An 18,473-nucleotide genomic window follows, 5' to 3' on the forward strand; every position below is an offset into this window, starting at 1 on the left:
GAATCGAGATACAAAACAAGGATAGACGATGCATCGATGCACCACACTGCAAAACAATACATTAATGCATCGGTGAATTGTTACACCACTAGAGCATAATATATACCTCAGGTGAGAGATTTCTGTAGAACTTACCTGTCTGCCACTCCCTCCAGTATCACACAGATCTCGGACTTGAGTTTCTCCTTCAGGGTTTGAACACCCGAAATGGCCGCACCAACAGTGCTATAGGTTACCAGTAATATCGAGGCGACCAGGGTCAGGCGACTCGTCTTATCCTGGAGCTCCATAAACCGGCCCTGGTCCATCACAAGTGTCTGTATTAAACACAAACCGGTTGATACAATTAATTAATCATTAGACTAATTATTCCTCAGTTAATAATATATTATCATTGCAAATAAAAGAATACCTTTGGTGCTACCATTCCACTGATATACTGTATTTTCATGTCAAAAAAATTCTCAAAAAAAAATAAATTTAATCTTGACACTCATAAACGTACCTGCCTACTATACACGAGTGTGCACTAAACCTGCAAATTTACAGTAGATTTCATGGTGTGATTACTGTAAAATTTTGAAATGTGTGTTACCTGGTACTTGTAAGTGAAGACATAATGGTTACAACCAACTAAATTATACATTCAAACTCTAAAAACAGTTATGGACCATCATGTACATGTACTGTGCTGTCATAGTTATATCCTTGTGGAAGATCCTTTAATACGATCTTTAATACAACTGCCCAGGAAAGCATGTGACAGGTCAATGTGGTAGCCACCTGCTACTACAAGGGGATCCTTCCTCAAACTGACAATGGTTGTTGACAGAGCAATAAACCCAGCCAACAAACAAACAAACATAATGGTTTCAGGTCATCGAAGTAGCCACAAGCTACTACAAGGGGATTCTACCTCAAACTGACAATTGTTGTTGACAGGGCAATAAACCTAGCAAACAAACAAATAAGCCAACAAATTATTCAAGGTTCCGAGTCCCATCCATTCCTAAGACTCACCTCTGGGTAGAGTCGCTGCCTATCCCAGTTGAGTAGTTCCATGTAAGCCTCGTTCAGTACAGAAGCTGGGGTCAGACTGGGAGCAGGAGTCGCACATGCTTGTTGGTCAGTGTCTGCCTCATCGGTCAGTGCATCAAAGCTCCGTTTGAGCCATAGTTTGGTCATCTCCAGACCATCTATTCCGGCCTCTGAAATACAAATAATGTCACAATGTCAATACTCATGAACCTTGGTCAACATTGAGAGAAAATTTGGTCAATATTGAAATTATTAAATCTAATGTCTATTGCAACTCTCTATCCAGATTTTGACATTTCTCTCGACTATATGAGTTTAAATGTCTGGCATTGTTTCCTATGTATCAAAACTTAAGGACAAGTCCTAGAAGAACGAAACAGCTGTATTATGTCTCTAGCGTCACTCAGACAAGTTCTAACAGGACGAAACAGCTGTATGATGTCCCTAGCGTTACTGACGAGTCCTAGAAGAACGAAACAGCTGTATGATGTCCCTAGCGTTACTGACGAGTCCTAGAAGAACGAAACAGCTGTATGATGTCCCTAGCATCACTGACCAGTCCTATAAGAACGAAACAGCTGTATGATGTCCCTAACATCACTGACAAGTCCTAACAGGACGAAATAGCTGTATGATGTCCTTAGCATCACTGACTAGTTCTAAAAGAACGAAACAGTTGTATGATGTCCCTAGCATCACTGACAAGTCCTAACAGGACGAAACAGCTGTATGATGTCCCTAGCATCACTGACAAGTTCTAACAGGACGAAACAGCTGTATGATGTCCCTAGCATCACTGACAAGTTCTAACAGGACGAAACAGCTGTATGATGTCCCTAGCATCACTGACAAGTTCTAACAGGACGAAACAGCTGTATGATGTCCCTAGCATTACTGACGAATCCTAGAAGATCGAAACAGCTGTATGATGTCCCTAGCATCACTGACCAGTCCTATAAGAATGAAACAGCTGTATGATGTCCCTAACATCACTGATAAGTCCTAACAGGACGAAATAGCTGTATGATGTCCTTAGCATCACTGACTAGTTCTAAAAGAACGAAACAGTTGTATGATGTCCCTAGCATCACAGACAAGTCCTAACAGGACGAAACAGCTGTATGATGTCCCTAGCATCACTGACAAGTCCTAGAAGAATGAAACAGCTGTACGATGTCCCTAGTATCATTGACTGGTCCAAGAAGAATGAAACAGCTGTATGATGTCCCTAGCATCACTGACAAGTCCAAGAAGAACGAAACAGCTGTATGATGTCCCTAACATCACTGACAAGCCCTAACAGAACGAAACAGCTGAATAATGCAGTCTAATTATTTTTCTGTTCTACTCTCACTGTATGGTCAAACATGCCTGTGAATTTCATTAAAATCTTTAGTAAATGCCACCACAAATGATAGATGAGTTAAAAAAATTATAAGGGGGGGGGGGGTTGAGGTGCGGGGATACTAGTATCATAAAACATAGATAAACCATTAACCTTGTTGTTTTTTGATGAACTCTTGGAACTTGGCACGTTCATACTCCACCGACTGTTGTTGTAGGTAAGGTCTGATCTGTTGGATTGTGAAGTTTGCCATGTCCATCTTCATCAGGTCGAGAACCTGGAAAATCTCCCTAAATAAAGTAAAAAACAACCAATGATACAAAAACATATCACATATATTCAAATCTCATATATCTCCTTAGTAAACATACAGATCATACAATCTTCTACCAAAACATTATCCTTCCCTTCTTAAAACTTTCTACCAGCATAAAAATGTGGAGATGTTTGGTTAATTACTGCATATGATACAACCATTGTCCAACGCAATGAAAGGTAAATAACTCATAAAGTTACTGAAAAACGGAGAGTATAGTTCACTTTACAAGTTCAGGCGGGAATTTCCCTTTAGCCTATAGTGTAAAATGTCCGCAAAGAGAGGGAGAGGTCGCTAGTTCGTGTCCCAGCGCTGACAAAGCATTTTTCACTACTCCTTCCTATCACAGTTCAGACATCCTTACATTTGACACTTTGCCATTAAATGGATTTAAGACAATGGAACATTGGCTTAACTTTTTTTTGTTGAAACTGCTGTAAAAAATATTGTTTTCACTCTTTGATAAGAGATCTAGTTATCAAAATAGAAGATAGACTTTGCGGAGTGCAAAATGGCAAGATACAAAGAATAAATAAAGACACCTGCGCCTTTAATGAAGTTCTACAAAATGTGTGATTAATTCAGAAATTTTGTCTAATTGTTATATGAAGCTTTGTTTGTTTGTATTTTTTTGTGTTTAACGTCCTATTTACAGCCAGGGTCATTTAAGTACGAGCCAGGTTTTGGAGGTGGAGGAAAGCCGGAGTACCCGGAGAAAAATCACCGACCTACGGTCAGTACCTAGCAACTGCCTCACGTAGGTTTCGAACTCGCAACCCAGAGGTGGAGGGCTAGTGATAAAGTGTCGTGACACCTTAACCACTCGGCCACTGCGGCCCCTCAAGGAAGCCGGAGTACCTGGAGAAAAACCATCGGCCTACGGTCAGTACCAGACAACTGCCCCATGTAGGTTTCGAACTCGCAGCCCAGAGGTGGAGGGCTAGTGATGAAGTGTCGGGACACCTTAAACACTCGGCCACCGCGGCCCCCGTTATATGAAGCTGTAACGTTACCTCACACATAAATACTATACACATTACTCACTTAAACAAAGGTACCGGCTCCTTTAATTCTCGCAGATGTGCCACCTTTTCATCTCGTTCCTGAGAACACAATTTGGCCATGATATCGATGACATAGTTGGAATAATAGAAAATATCGAAGGCATCATTCTCCATCTTTTGTTTGATTAAGTCTAAGTCCAAGACCTCCGTAATCTGGGCTTTAAGTCGTACCTGGTGTGGCAGTATAACCGTAAAAAGTTGCTGCAAAAAAATTTAAAATACAACATTATAGATATTAAATAACATTTTTCTTTTGTACAGATTTGGTTTGGTTTATTTTGTTTAACGTCCTATTAACAGACAGGGTCATTAAAGGACGTGCCATGTTTTGAAGGTGGAGGAAATCCGGAGTACCCGGAAAAAAACCACAGGCCTACTGTCATGGTACCAGGCAACTGTCCCAGGTAGGTTTCAAACTCACAACCCAGAGGTGGAGGGCTAGTTATAAAGAGTCCAGACACCTTAACCACTCGGCCACTGCGGCCCCTCTTCACGGAAATATTTTCATATTTCATCAGTTATATCTCATAACTTAACCATCCCATAAAAGTAAAACATGTACAAATTTTAGCCTAAATGTATCACAAATTATCAACAGGCCAAAAGGGCCTGCATCGGTCAACTGGATTTATGACAAAATAATCAGATAAATAATGGATCTCCATGAAGTTTCCCTTTGTTTTGGATTAATTGTTTTCAGTCCTAGTATTTTTAGAGACAATAAATACACTGCTACAAATTTCCAAACACAATAGGATTATCCCCATTCAAATTCATAAACAATGAACTATATTTTTAGAAATCTCCAGATTAATTTGCAAAGGATTTGTGACTCGAGTAACATTCAAAGTGAGACAAAATTTTATTGATATAATCAACAATCTCGATCTATCCAGGCCAATAAGCAAATGAGAAATTTGAAGGCAGTTAATAGCAGTAATTGGTAATTAACACAAATTATTTTAATTGGCCAGTCTAATGCCTTGATATATATATATAGCAAATTGATTAAGATTTTGGGACAGTCAGCCTCACACCTCATCCAATAAACATACTCTTTGTCCTGTTCAAATTTTAGCCCAAAAGCTAATTAAAATATGTACAAAAACTACCATTAGTGCAATCAAAATTTGGCAAAATTCTTCTAGCATGAAAAATGGCTAAAATAAGATCACCACTAAAATCTGTACATTAGCAGTAACTCGAAAATGTAATACACGTGCACGAAAAGAAAGTGCTGACAACGTAAATATCAATATGCAGAAGCACACCAGATGCTATATGTTCAACTTACCTTTTGGACATCCCCGATGAGAACTAAAGCATGATGGTAGTTTGGGGGATCTTCATTTATACTTTCCTGGAAAACGTCCCAGAATGCTTTATGCATAATCATCTCCACTTGTTTCTCAAAACTGTGTAAAGGGGAAAAGGGCGGTCTTATTAGTTATCATTAGGTATATAGGTCTATTGCCGGATAACTGTAGTGCACATGTACGAAGTACCAACAGAGCTATAAATGTAATCTACAACATGTAATAGTTTCACAAATATTAAGTCATTAAACTTTGTAAAGATCTACCAACACTTCCAGAAACTTCCAATTAATTGTGTTTTCAAAATCACCGATGATTATCATTTTTTTTTTTGACTAATTTTCGATTATTTTTTTATCAATGGCCCATGCCACCACTCATACCAATGACAGACTTTCAACTATCCAAGGATCTACAAACTGTGGAAAATGTTCCTATAAAGAAGGAATTTTCAACAGACACGACAAGAGTATCTTCCACATCAATTAGGCATTGATGTCAATTTTTTGTAGTTTCATCAGGGTATGAAAAAAATTTTGTTTGCAGAAGTTTGCAAACAAATTTTTTTTCATACCCCAATGAAACTAAAAAATAATTGCCATAAACGCTTATAATTAATTTTTGAAAATAATTTTCTAATTTAAAACATGTTTTATGTACAATTTTACTGGTTTTAAATGGGATTCTTTTTCTCAAAATCAATACGCAACGTCAATTGTCGTATTGTGACGTCACATTTTTTGCGCCATTCTCGGAATTTTTTCATAGTGGTATGAAAAAAAATCCCAACCAATCAGAAAGCCGCATTCTGCGTACAAACAATGGAAAATTAATTATTAGATTTTATATCTGAACCATTCAAATTTATGCCATGAACAAAGACCGAAAAATTCTACCTTAATTTTTTGCCTTTATTTTGGAGTTTTTCCAGAAAAAAATGCTTTCCTAAATTCTATATTCGGTGTGGCTAAATGTTTTCAAAATTCTTGATGAACTTTTCAGAAAACCATCCAGACCTTCATGAATAAAGAACAAACTTAATACAAAAGAAAGATTGTTGACTTTTAAAATAGACATTCAATGGTCATCATCAATATTTTACCTCTTTGGATCCTTTTCTGCGGGAGCTATTTTAAAATTTGCGTCTACTGCTATCTCGTGTGCAAGACTCATGTTTTTGACTCCAGTTGTTGCCTTGATAAGCTCTTCCATTGAAATGAACTTTGGTGGTGAGGCTGTGAAAGAAAAAGTAAACACAATTATTTAACGTAAGACTTCAGTACAACGGTCATGATAATCGATACAAGCATGCTGGGTACTGCTAAAGCAATAAATGTCCCCTACCAGCCCCTGCTAAAAATAGTAACAGTGACCTTGATTTTTGGTTTTGGTTTGGTTTGTTTTTGTTTAACGTCCTATTAACAGCCAGGGTCATTTAAGGATGTGCCAGGTTTTGGAGGTGGAGGAAAGCCGGAGTACCCGGAGAAAAACTACCAGCCTACGGTCAGTACCTGGCAACTGCCCCACGTAGGTTTCGAACTCGCAACCCAGTGGTGGAGAGCTAGTGATAAAGTGTTGGGACACCTTAACCACTCGGCCACCGCAGCCCCAACAGTCACCTTGACCAAAGAAAATTTTGTTGGTTTTTTTTGGTCAAGGTCACTGTTGAGGCCGCGTTGGCCGAATGGTTAATGTGTCCCGACACTTTAACACTAGATCTCCACCTCTGGGTTGCGACCAAAAAACCCTGAAACTCAAAGTTGATCTGTAGCTATACTCATACTGATGTTACATACCAACTCTTTCACCAACATATACCTCTTGAAGCATGGCTGAGAAAAGTGCAGAAAAATGAGTGGACGGACTGACAGACAGATGGACAGACGGATGGAGGGACAGACAGACGGAGAGGAAACCTATAGTCCCCCCACCCGGTTTCACTGGTAGGGGACTAATAAGTATATATCCTCCAATAACTTTATAGCAATGAGGCCAACATAATGATTAAAAATCAAAGTACATAGAGGGTATCAGGGATCAATCTAGGCATTTTTTACTACCGTTTATAGGTAGTTTCTCCTCAGGATTTTGTTCCATTTTTCCCCTCAGACTTCTGTTAAATTCACTGAAATATTGTATTTTCCCTCATTTGTATGGCAATAATATTCCCAAATACTCCAGATTTGCTTTCCTAATTAACCATTTGCTGTTTTTACTTGGACAATGTGTTTTTAAAGCAAAAAACTGAAACTTTGTGATGTTTAAATTTCCCCTTTTCAGAACTGATTTTCCCCTATGGTCCAAAAAGAGTGGTTTCCCCTAAATTCTAGATTAATCTCTGAGTATATGCTTAATGAAGAACAATGAAATTGTATTCATTAGGAATGTTAAACATGGGTTAATTAATTGACTAATGGATAAAATTCTGGTATCTATGAAACATTTTCATACTTGCCACTTTATCACTATATAATCAATTTCAAATTTTTGCTTATAAAATCATAAACTCTTTATCAGCAATTCCTACATACAGGTTTTATTGTTTATTGGTTTATTTTTGTTAAACGTCCTATTAACAGCCAGGGTCATTTAAGGATGTGCCAGGTTTAGAGATGGAGGAAAGCCGGAGTACCCGGAGAAAAACCACCGGCCTACGGTCAGTACCTGGCAACTGCCCCACCTAGGTTTCGAACCCAGAGGTGGAGGGCTAGTGATAAAGTGTCGGGACACCTTAACCACTCGGCCACCGCGGCCCCTCCTACATACAGGATACACACATCTATCAAAAACAACACTAGAAAAATGAAAACTGGTCTCTTGAATATGTAACCACACATGAATCGTCTACCTGGTACTGGAAACGGTGACGCCCTGCGAGGGCTGGGAGTCTGTGTACGTCTCTTCTTAATATCTTGTCCTTCTTCACTCCCAGTGCTTGCCATGGACGAGTTTAACTCATCCTCATTATCTGATGAAACTCCTCCCAGGGGGAGATTCAAATCATCTCTGTCTCCCTTTTCTGCCATCTTTTAATTATCCCTCTCAACGATTTATGAATCCCTATTAAATGGACAACAAAAAGCATGTTGAAAGCACAATAACATATAGGGTCATTCAGACTGACCTCACAATGGTCCGAACAATAGATTATGCCACGCCCAATGGTGGTCTTTATTTTTTTTTATTAATTAACTTGGACTAAGTAAGGTTAAATAGTGAATAAAATACAGGTGAACCAATAACCATTGATTATCATAGCACTGAAAAATGAAAATTACCACAGGACAGAGAATGATTCAATCCTCATTTTTAATACATGACATTTAAAATTTGGTCAAAAAACGAGAAAGAGATTGACTATTAAAGCTGTCTATTGTACAGTGGTACATAGCCAAACCATAGTGACATCACTTATTACTGTATGAATGGGCTTATATTCCTTGTTAATCAACTCCACAGCCATTAATGAACTCAAACTAAAAGGTTTTCAATAGCATCTTAAAATCAATTATATCAAATTAATAACTGGTTACAAAACACATTACATTTTATGATATTGTTCTATTGCATGTGTAAAAGTGGGGAGTATAAGGTCACCTTTCTAGCTCAGACTATAGGGGAAATTCCCTTTGGCCAAGTGGTAGGATGTTTGCTTTGAGAGTGAAGACTCGCTAGTTTGAAACCCAGCACGGGCAGGTATTTTTCATTACTCCTTCCTATTACAGATTTGGTGCCATTGACCACTCCAAGTGTAAGCTATAGGGGATTGAGAGGCTTCCTTGGAGATAAAGAACCTAGGCTGTGGTTGTCTTTGGGGCAAAGATCTAGACTTTGTGAAGGAGGGAGTTGTGTAAAAGTGGCGAGTATAAGGTCACCTTACTAGCTCAGACTAGGGGAAAATTCCATTTTGTCTAGTGGTAGGATGTTTGCCTTGAGAATGAAAGTTCGATAGTTTGAGCCCCAGTGCGGGCAGGGTATTTTTCATTACTCCTTCCTATACATATATAATTAATCAAATATAAGCAAAACAGAAATTTATTGAATAAACATTTCATAGAGGTAGCATTAAAATGTCTCATGAGTGGCAGAGTCTGTTTGAAATTGGAGCATTCAATCATAAAATGATAACAAGCAATAGATGTGGCAGGAAATCTTCATTGGAGTTTGAACAGTGGATGGGTCAATGTAGTGTTCACCCAGATAACACATTTAGAACAAACAATGGTCTTGGAAGATTGAGGTTGTGTGTTTGAATCCTGATCTAGGCATTCTACTCACTTCCATGTAGTGTTATAAGCAATTTTGCATCTGGGTCAATCCCTCATCTTTAGGCCTAACAGAGATTTTAATCCTTGCCAGACTCTACTTACTTGATACATGTTATGTACATAGTCATATATTTATCATAAACACATTAGACCACACTTACCAAACATCTCGTAACTTAAGTAATATCTACCAGTATTGTGGCATCAAATAATTCCTATATAATTAAAATTGTGTGCGACGGAACAGGGGAAATCACTTTCTTACCTAGAGCCCTGGCAGGTGATCTTCATGTGATCGATAATATCTACCTCCTGAGTCAGCTGAGTGATGGACATTGTACTATCTAACACCATGTAAATAACATATATATAATATAGTGGGGGTACATATAATTTCGCACACTTTCGGTATGTATTTAAATACATTTCCATCAAATCAATTTCAAATCAAGAAAGAATATATCTCACATAATGTAAACAAGGTGCTGAAAATGACAGGGTGTCTGCAGGTCAGCGCTGTTATTAGTTATACTTTACTGTCTTTAGTTGATTTGTATTCAGTTTTGATTATAATTTGATCAAATAATATTTTCCCTAACTATTTGCATATTCACATCCCAATCAACAACTGGGATTATTTTAAATAAAATATTTAATCACCCGGTATCCATTGTATTGGAAGAGAGTCGTATCAGTTAAAAACGAACTTAATCTGAAAAGAGGTATTTAAAATGGCAAAAGTTCCACTAAAGTTTGGCATTAGTGAACATATATAAAAAAAAAAAAAACAGTCCTCGACCATTTGGAGGGAAAACGCAAAAAATCGTCAGGTGCGCGAATTTACGTACTGTGCGAATTACGTACCCTTATATAATTACGTACTCTGTAGTCTTAACAAGTGACAGTGACTGGTTCTCCTTTAATATACTTATCATTTATGATTATTAAATGTTGATTTTATTGTGGCCATAACCGCAACATACCAAACCAACTTGTGGCAATGTCTTTCTGGCTCGTTTTGTAGAACATCTTACTAGTGAACGAGAGGTCAAGGGTTGACCATATTGAATGACTAACTAGCATTTATATACACAACAAACTGATCGTCTTTACGGTCAACTTCATCCATTGCAAACGTACAAAAACTTACCTATTCGTCGATCGTCTACTGCTCTCTCTTGATGTCGATAAAATGATTTATATATCTCAATACCAATCTGAAAATACCATGTCCGTCATTCCGAAGTGTCTAGAACTTAGTAGAGAAATCTGAGCTGTGACACCTTTCTTTGTTTACGGAAATGACATCATGCATCTAAAAACGGAAACGGATGCAAGAGCATATTAACACTAATAAATATATATAGGCCTACTTAATTCAAATTATGTCTCTTTATTGATTAAATTAGTAATTAAATATGGATCATTAAATGCGGAAATGTGACGTCAAAATACAAAAATAAACAACGCACAAATATAATGTTTTGAAAATAAATACATTCCGGATGGATTTGGAATCCGCATTGGTATTTAGAATATTATTGCAATATCCGTTGATTTACAAGAGCGCCTTATTTGAAAGTTGCAAGATTACAAATCTGTAAACGTCACTATGGGAGATGATTCGGAGTATTTCATGCACACTGAAGACGAAAGATTGAAATCGTTCAAGAAATGGCCATTCAAGACAGGAAGTTGTTCACCGGCAAAGGTATACAGTAACATTTCCGGGGACAGATGTAACCGCTCGTTCCCCTTAGCTTTCAACTGTTCAACCACAGGGGCATGTCTAGTCTTATATTAAAAAATAGCCAGAAATACCTATATATATTGACTTAGACTAGACATGCCCCTGTGGTTCAACAGTACAGTCTTTGAAATTAGCTCATCGTGGTACAAGTGGGGGAAGTCGGGGCGTGAGATGTTTTGTCCGTGTATATATATGTGGATCAGAGACCTATATATAGTATATAGGTCTCTGATGTGGATGTAAAGTTTGGTATATATATGGCAGCATTATTATATGCTCATCATTTTTAGATTTTACAATAAAAAGAAGGATGGAATCAGAGATCTGTGGTGGAATATACATGTTGATTACTGAAACTTGAATAACTGCGTTTATGTTTACAACATGACATAACAAATAGAAAAAAATACCACAAAGAGCAACACACTATGTAAACAACAGACATATACTACAAACTACAATGGCCAACACTACAAACACAACGCTTTTGCACAAGAATAAATTGATTGTTACAAATTGTACATCAAATTGTTGCTTTTGTAACTTGAAAGAGAGTATAGTGTGCCTTCACCGGAATCAAACCATGCCAATGACCCTCAGCTTACTGGTCGTACCGCTCTACCGACTGTACTAAAGGGAAATTCTTCCTCCTAGCATGAAGCTAGAAGGCGGTAATATTGCTATGTACAGTCCGAGATGTCTCTGGTACAGTATATATGTACACTATTTGCAATTAAAACCTGCCACCCCCAATATAATTAAAATTAGTCTTGTAATTTCCGCTCCTCTACAATGCTCTATGATCACTGCAATACAAGTAATTAGTATTGTATTGCAGTGTATAGTAGAGGAGGGGAAATTACAAGTCTAATTTTAATAGATTAGATTGACTACTCCCCCCTTTCAAATGTGTTCATGCCAAATATACATCAACCCAGGTTCTACTTCCTCTCATTTTCCTATAGCTTGCATTGGAGTGGTCAACAGCACCAAATGTAACAGGAAAGAGAGTAGTACTAGTGTGCCTCCACCGGGGATTGAACCAGCGACCCTCAGCTTACTGGTCCACCGCTCTACTGAGAGTGCTAAAGGGAATTCCCCCTAGCACGAAGCTAGAACGCAACCATATCACTATGTACACTATTTACAATTAAAACCTGCCACACTATAAACCCAACTCATATTCTCACTCCCACAGACCCCTGAACGTGACATGCACACCGTACCCTCACACATGCAAACAAATTCTGCTACAAAAGACACTTACAAATATTGAGTCTTTCCACAAACAGTAACATAGCGAAATCTCCTTCCAATACCAATAGCAGCAGTATACCTAGTACAACACTAGAGGACTGACTTCAAGCTAAAGCACACACATTCCCTATATACAGCCCTTGAAGCCCTCATTACACTCTAAAATATATGCCTGGTTTTTACCTTTAATCTATACTGTACAAAATATAATAAAAAAAAAATTGTAAATAACCCCTTTTCTCGCCTCTGCATTATGACACCTGAGGGCATAATAATCAAAACTGATGGAGCCCTGTAATCTAAAGAAAAAGATAGTTGGGCAAATATTACTTAATTGCAATTATAGCGATATAATAGCTAGCATTACCAGCCTGGCAAAACAAAAAATGGGATAAAAATGCATACATGCAAAACCAACACCTGAAACTTGCTGGGGATAATGTTTATAAGCAACATTTAAACATGATGCAAACAATTTTGACTTGAAACACGCGTACGAAAGAAATCATTTACTTTATTAACTGAATTAATTTAATCTACTTTCAATATGTTCCAAAATTGTTGAATGAAAATTTTGAAAATATCAAAATTACAGTAGGTATTAAAAATATCATTTGGATTTAATTTGATATCTGCCAGGGAGGAAAAAAGAGTCCCTAGCTGTAAACATGTCTTAGACTTTCTCAAATTTAAGAAACATCTTTAATTTCTTTAGATGAAACCTGATTCATCTTAGCATTTGAATAAATCTAAATGTAAATTTGAAGTAGCCATTTATTTTTGTTACAGATGGCTGCTGCTGGATTCTACCACTGTCCAACCAAAGAAGCACCTGATGCCTGTAAATGTTTCGTATGCTTCAAGGAACTTGAAGGATGGGAGAGGAATGATAACCCATGGTAAACACTGTCTTTCAGTCATAAAGCTGATGTTTTTCATGCCTATTATATTTGTGTCTGAGTTAAGGCCCCATTAGGTTTTGGTTTGTTTTTGTTTGACATCCTATTAACAGCCAGGGTCATTTAAGGACGTGTCAGGTTTTGGAGGTGGAGGAAAGCCGGAGTACCCGGAGAAAAACCACCTGGCAACTGCCCCATGTAGGTTTCGAACTCGCAACCCAGTGGTGGAGGGCTAGTGATAAAGTATCGGTACACCTTAACCACTCGGCCACCGCGGCCCCATTATAGCTCTCTATACAGGGTCCATGCACATATATTATCGTGAGGAACATATTATAGTGACGTAAAACGGTAAGGGATATTCAAAGGTCAGTATTAATTCGTATTGACCAGAAGCTTTCGTTTTTATGTGAATGAATATACCTACCATGACGCAGAACCACAATTGCTGAAAAAGACGCCCTGAAAACGTGCCATTTTACGTCACAGTAATATGTTCGTCATGATAATAGGCATGGACCCTGTAGCTATTTGGATCTAGTATGCTGCTTGTTTTTGCAATGAAGACATCTGATCAATATTCCCTAAATCTTTTAATCCGGTATATTAATTTCACTAATTTTGCATTTTTGTTGCATCAAAAAAATCTCATTTTTACCCAGGTGGCATTTTCCCAAAACTGCTTGGAAAAACATATACCGAGACAATCTGTACATTGTGTATCAGTGCCAGGGAGCGGCCCTGAGTTATCACAAGTGTTTTGAGTCTACCATCTTTTATTCATCTGTCAGATCATACACAATACATTGTATACTCGGTATAGGGATGGGTACTGTAAACATTCATGTATAAAGTGCACACATTTTTTTTTTCAAAATTTGACATGTGAAAAAATCCACTGCACACTATATATAGGCAGGTACAAGCCTTTGCTTGTCAGTGGGGGGGGGGGGAGTCTATTTGGCATGTGGAGGATGATTTTATAAAATGTTGTATGCTCATGAATAATGTTCTCCTAGCATACCAGAGATTCTGTTTCCTTTCAAGAACTTGATGTCATACCGAAGTTCTGATTGTAGCAGTCAAAACTCGTTATATTGAAACCACTTAAGGTGCCCCTGTCATGAAAAAACATATATACATGGATGCAATTAAAGTGTTCATGATTGATACTGAATTCAGTATTTTGGAATCCCCCCCACCCCCATATACATGTATGCCTATGTTAAATTTTAACAAAACCATATTCAGTATTTCAGGAACTGGGTCACTTTCATCTTTGTAGATGTATCCCAAGTACCACAGGACCTGAATAAATTTTATACAATATTTTTTTTTTTTTACTGGAACCAAAATTTTTCTTTGAGTTAAGTGGAGTCTTCCAGTTATCAGAGTTTGAGAAAACAGGGGTTACGAAGTTTGACTGTATATTATAATACCTGGTAGTTTGTTCTCAATTTTCTAATCAAAGATGCCCTGTTATCCTATAACATACGAGGGCTGACTGATAAGTTGTGAGCCTCATATTGAAGGATTTGAATTTTGTCTGACATATTGTATTATTTTTCAACATAATCCCCTTCAATATCTATACACTTTTGCCAGCGGTGTTTAAGGGCCTCAATGCCACTTTTATAGAACTTCTTTTCTTTGCTGTTCAGAAAGTCATCCTTGTCGATATAAAGCTAACCAAATGAGACCAGGTACATGGTCCTATATATAGTCAGAGAAAAGTAGGACATAAAAAGAACATCCTTGAGTACCTCCTTCAATACGAGGCTCACAATATACCAATCAACCCTCATATTAGAAGAGTAATCTATGTCAGGGTCATCAATGGTGATTTTCTGTTATAGACAAAAATTATAACGTGATTAATTTATTACATGTTATACAATAATGAAATTTATGAGAAAATGACCATATGTATCGTAGATACCTGTGTATTACCTGAAATTAAAATCTAATTTTGTATAATTACACAAAAATGTATGTAAAAAGTCCTTTTATACATAAATTGAACCCTGTCTTTTTTTTTAAAGGGATGAACACAGGAAACATTCCTCAGCTTGCATATTTTTAAACTTGGACAAACCAGTTGAAAAATTAACCATGGAGGAATTTGTTCGCTTATTAATGCAGATACAGAAGAACAGAATGGTTGGTATTTGTTTTCTTTGTCATTAGAAATTTTGTAAGTTAAACTGTTTGAAGTTGAATTAATTCAAATTCCATCTATCTTTATTTATAAATGTTGGTCAAGGGGAGATAATTAAGTTAAATTGGTAGGGTAAATAAATGCCTGAAAAAAAAACCAGTTACACTATATTTTAATGTGTTATAAATATAAACTACTGATGATAAGCGATTATGATATTGGTATCATTAAAATGGACATAAACAGTGTTGGCTCAATTTTATCTGTTAATATTTACCCCTGTAAAGCCCTGTGTTTTAATATTTAAGTATGTTGTTGAGCATTTTAAGAGATCTTATAATGGATAGAAACATAATCATTATCATCATCTTTCCGATATCAAATCATTAGTTTTGTATTTGATGCAATAAAAGTTTTCTCATTTAATATATTTTTTAGATTAAAAAATTTGCTGCTCTTAAGAAGGAAGTTGAAGAAAGTTCTGCAAGTGTGGAAGCCACTCTGGAGTCATTTCGTACCTGAATAGGATTCTTGTAATTTTTAAATTATTTTGACATAAAAACAGACACAGACTAGGAAATGTCAACCTTCCATACCAGTCAGAGACAATATGATGGATTGCAATGGATCCGGTTTCCTTCCATGTTTTTTTTTTTTTTAATTATGTTTATTCATTTTCAGAAGTATGTGTCACAATCTGCATTACATGTATATGAACCTGAAGAATGCAGATTATTGATTTATAACATTGTTCAGGGGTTAAAAGTAAAAAGCCATTACGATTTTGTGCTACAGAACTCAATCAATGTAGCATAAATATTCTAAATACCTATACAATAATTGTAGTTTAAGTGGAAGAAATAGCTTCATTATTTTTACTATGGTGACATTTATTAAAAATCATATGATGCAATAATTAGAAATATTTACTTATAAATAGATATATGCTTAAATTTGGATTATATTACATTATTACCAAATACATATTAATCTTAAATCAGGGATCTTAGAAATTTGCATGTTAAATGAGAGTATTTTTGGTAAAGATTCGTGTGATTTCTGTCCCCCAGAAAATGGAAATTTTGTTTTATTGGGGTTCTGAGTTGTTCCTGCATTGATATATTTATGCTCTAACTATAAAATATCTGGTGTGGTAATATACATTGTACTGTTGAAAAATTGTCACACTTTGTATTTAGGTCCCATTCTCAAGATTAATGAATTTATTCTGGATTTAAAATTATTATTTTTTTCATATTTTTTGCCAATTTTAACTTTGAAGTTAAAATCTTAAGGCTGAAGTGTCTGTTTACACTATCCATAGATAGTTTCAGGCTTTTTTTTAAAATCTTTTTATTAACTTTATTGATGTGTATATTGAATTAGAATTCAAACACTGAAACCTTTATAACATTGTGTTTCTTTTCTTTCCTCTGATGAATTTTTGTCTTTCTTACAATCTCTTTTTAGGCATTTTCTTCTTCTACAAATCTTGTCTTCTCTTTCTTTCTCTTGTTCTGTCTGCACTAATAACTGTGATATTGAAAGCATATCACAAAGGTTGGAAAATGTCAAACACATTCATGATACTGTAAATATGCATGGCTTCATTTTCTGTCATAAGGAATCTTGATTTAAATAATTTCATGAAATATTGATCCAGATAAAATACATTCATCCTATCTTAAAATTCTCTTATAAACAAATTTTATATTGATCTTCCTGTGCCAACAGTTTTGTACCTATGTCTGGAGTATCCTCCAAAATATTTGTTTTGTGTAAAACCAAGAAAAATTCAAGCAGACCAACTACGTGTCTCAACATGTCTAAATTCTGGTATTGGGGTCAGAGGAAACAAGGGTTTACCAACCCTGGAAATTGTATGCAACATTATTATGAATTTCTATGACGATACATTTCTGTAGAAAATTGTTTTTTGCTGAAATAGTTTCTGACATTTTAAATTGAACAATTTATCTGCGGGATAAACCCATGCTTGGTAATAAGCCCATCCATTTGCAGTTCATTATAAAAAGTTTTAACAAAACTTTTTTCATTGACCGGCAATAAGTTCATCTCCTATTTTAGACAACGTTGATGTGAAGACACCTTGGAATTATCAAAAGGTAGATAACACCACAGAAACTGAAGTCATGTTTTTCATAGCCATTGCTTTAAATAATGGGTTAAATCACAGGGACTTGGCATAAATTTCAACCTACGGTCCATATATATATGCATAACAGTAATATGTTGAATATTGCTGGGATTTGTGCCAAGTCCCTGTGGGTTACATGCCAATATATGTATCATCATATGATTATGTAACATTCTTTTATAATTTGTAAAGTTGAGAATAATTATGACAATAAATATTGCTATGTATAAAAAATTTTGTTGTGATTTCTTAGTTTACCCACAGGGGTTTGTAATGAATGTTTATGATAAAAATCAAAAATAGAGCCGTGATCAGCATATATACATATATGCTGATCATGGCTCTATTTTTGATTATTCATTACAAACCCCTGTGGTTCACCTGGCCAAGTGGTGAAAATTTTTTACTTACAACTTCCCAGTAACAAGTCTTTTTGTTTTTGTTTTCTTGTTTATTTGCCCCATGAATTTTTGTTTGTTTGTTTGCTGGGTCTATCGTCCCACGAACAGCCAGGTTCATTTTAGGCAGGGTCTCCTAGTAGTAGCTGGTGACTACCTCACTGAACAACATACAGGAGGTCAATCTCATTCCATCCAGCACAACCACAACAGCACAGACCAGCCTGTTTTTCAGCTTCCCAAGACACACACTGCAACAGGTAGTGAGAGCCGAACCACCTCCTCAGACCTTCACAGGAGGTTACGTTGCCAAAGCTCTAACTGAATGAGATATCGCTGTCCTTCCCAGAAGCCAAGCAACCTAGGAGGATGATATTGAGAAGAAGCATGCTGGGATGAAGGCCTATTTAGTTTGTTCAAATGAATGACCTTTACCTTATTTCAAAGTCACAGGGTTTAACAGTTAAAATCATAAAATGACATCTAATGATCTTTTCAATAACAAA

The 18,473-nt window shown here is 36.4% G+C and overlaps 2 protein-coding genes across 2 annotated transcripts; one reads left to right on the forward strand and one right to left on the reverse strand.

The window, feature by feature from the left end:
- Nucleotides 1-135: 135 nt before the first annotated feature.
- On the reverse strand, nucleotides 136-10,636 carry LOC117326914 (T-complex protein 11-like protein 1; the record flags this gene model as incomplete). Its single annotated transcript, XM_033883717.1, is given in 8 exon segments — nucleotides 136-317; nucleotides 1,021-1,208; nucleotides 2,537-2,673; nucleotides 3,744-3,964; nucleotides 5,058-5,178; nucleotides 6,182-6,314; nucleotides 7,928-8,139; nucleotides 10,498-10,636. Coding segments are annotated over 7 exon segments (1,160 nt in total), but the record flags the coding sequence as incomplete, so codon positions are not given.
- Nucleotides 10,637-10,910: 274 nt separating this feature from the next.
- Nucleotides 10,911-17,803, forward strand: LOC117326916 (baculoviral IAP repeat-containing protein 5-like). The gene is made up of 4 exons (XM_033883719.1): nucleotides 10,911-11,058; nucleotides 13,144-13,253; nucleotides 15,296-15,413; nucleotides 15,850-17,803. Exons 1-4 carry the CDS (start codon nucleotides 10,960-10,962, stop codon nucleotides 15,931-15,933), a joined length of 411 nt encoding a protein of 136 aa, XP_033739610.1. The 5' UTR covers nucleotides 10,911-10,959; the 3' UTR covers nucleotides 15,934-17,803.
- The last annotated feature ends 670 nt before the right edge of the window (nucleotides 17,804-18,473 follow it).

Source organism: Pecten maximus, chromosome 5 (genome assembly GCF_902652985.1).
Source record: "Pecten maximus chromosome 5, xPecMax1.1, whole genome shotgun sequence".
Classification (NCBI taxonomy): domain Eukaryota; kingdom Metazoa; phylum Mollusca; class Bivalvia; order Pectinida; family Pectinidae; genus Pecten; species Pecten maximus.

Excerpts from the sequence above, each read along its gene's own strand:
- LOC117326916 (XM_033883719.1), top strand. The coding sequence starts at position 10,960 with ATGGGAGATGATTCGGAGTATTTCATGCACACTGAAGACGAAAGATTG. Across the intron at positions 11,059-13,143 it reads GAAGTTGTTCACCGGCAAAG|ATGGCTGCTGCTGGATTCTA; the intron begins GTATACAGTAAC and ends TTTTTGTTACAG. Across the intron at positions 15,414-15,849 it reads AGATACAGAAGAACAGAATG|ATTAAAAAATTTGCTGCTCT; the intron begins GTTGGTATTTGT and ends TATATTTTTTAG.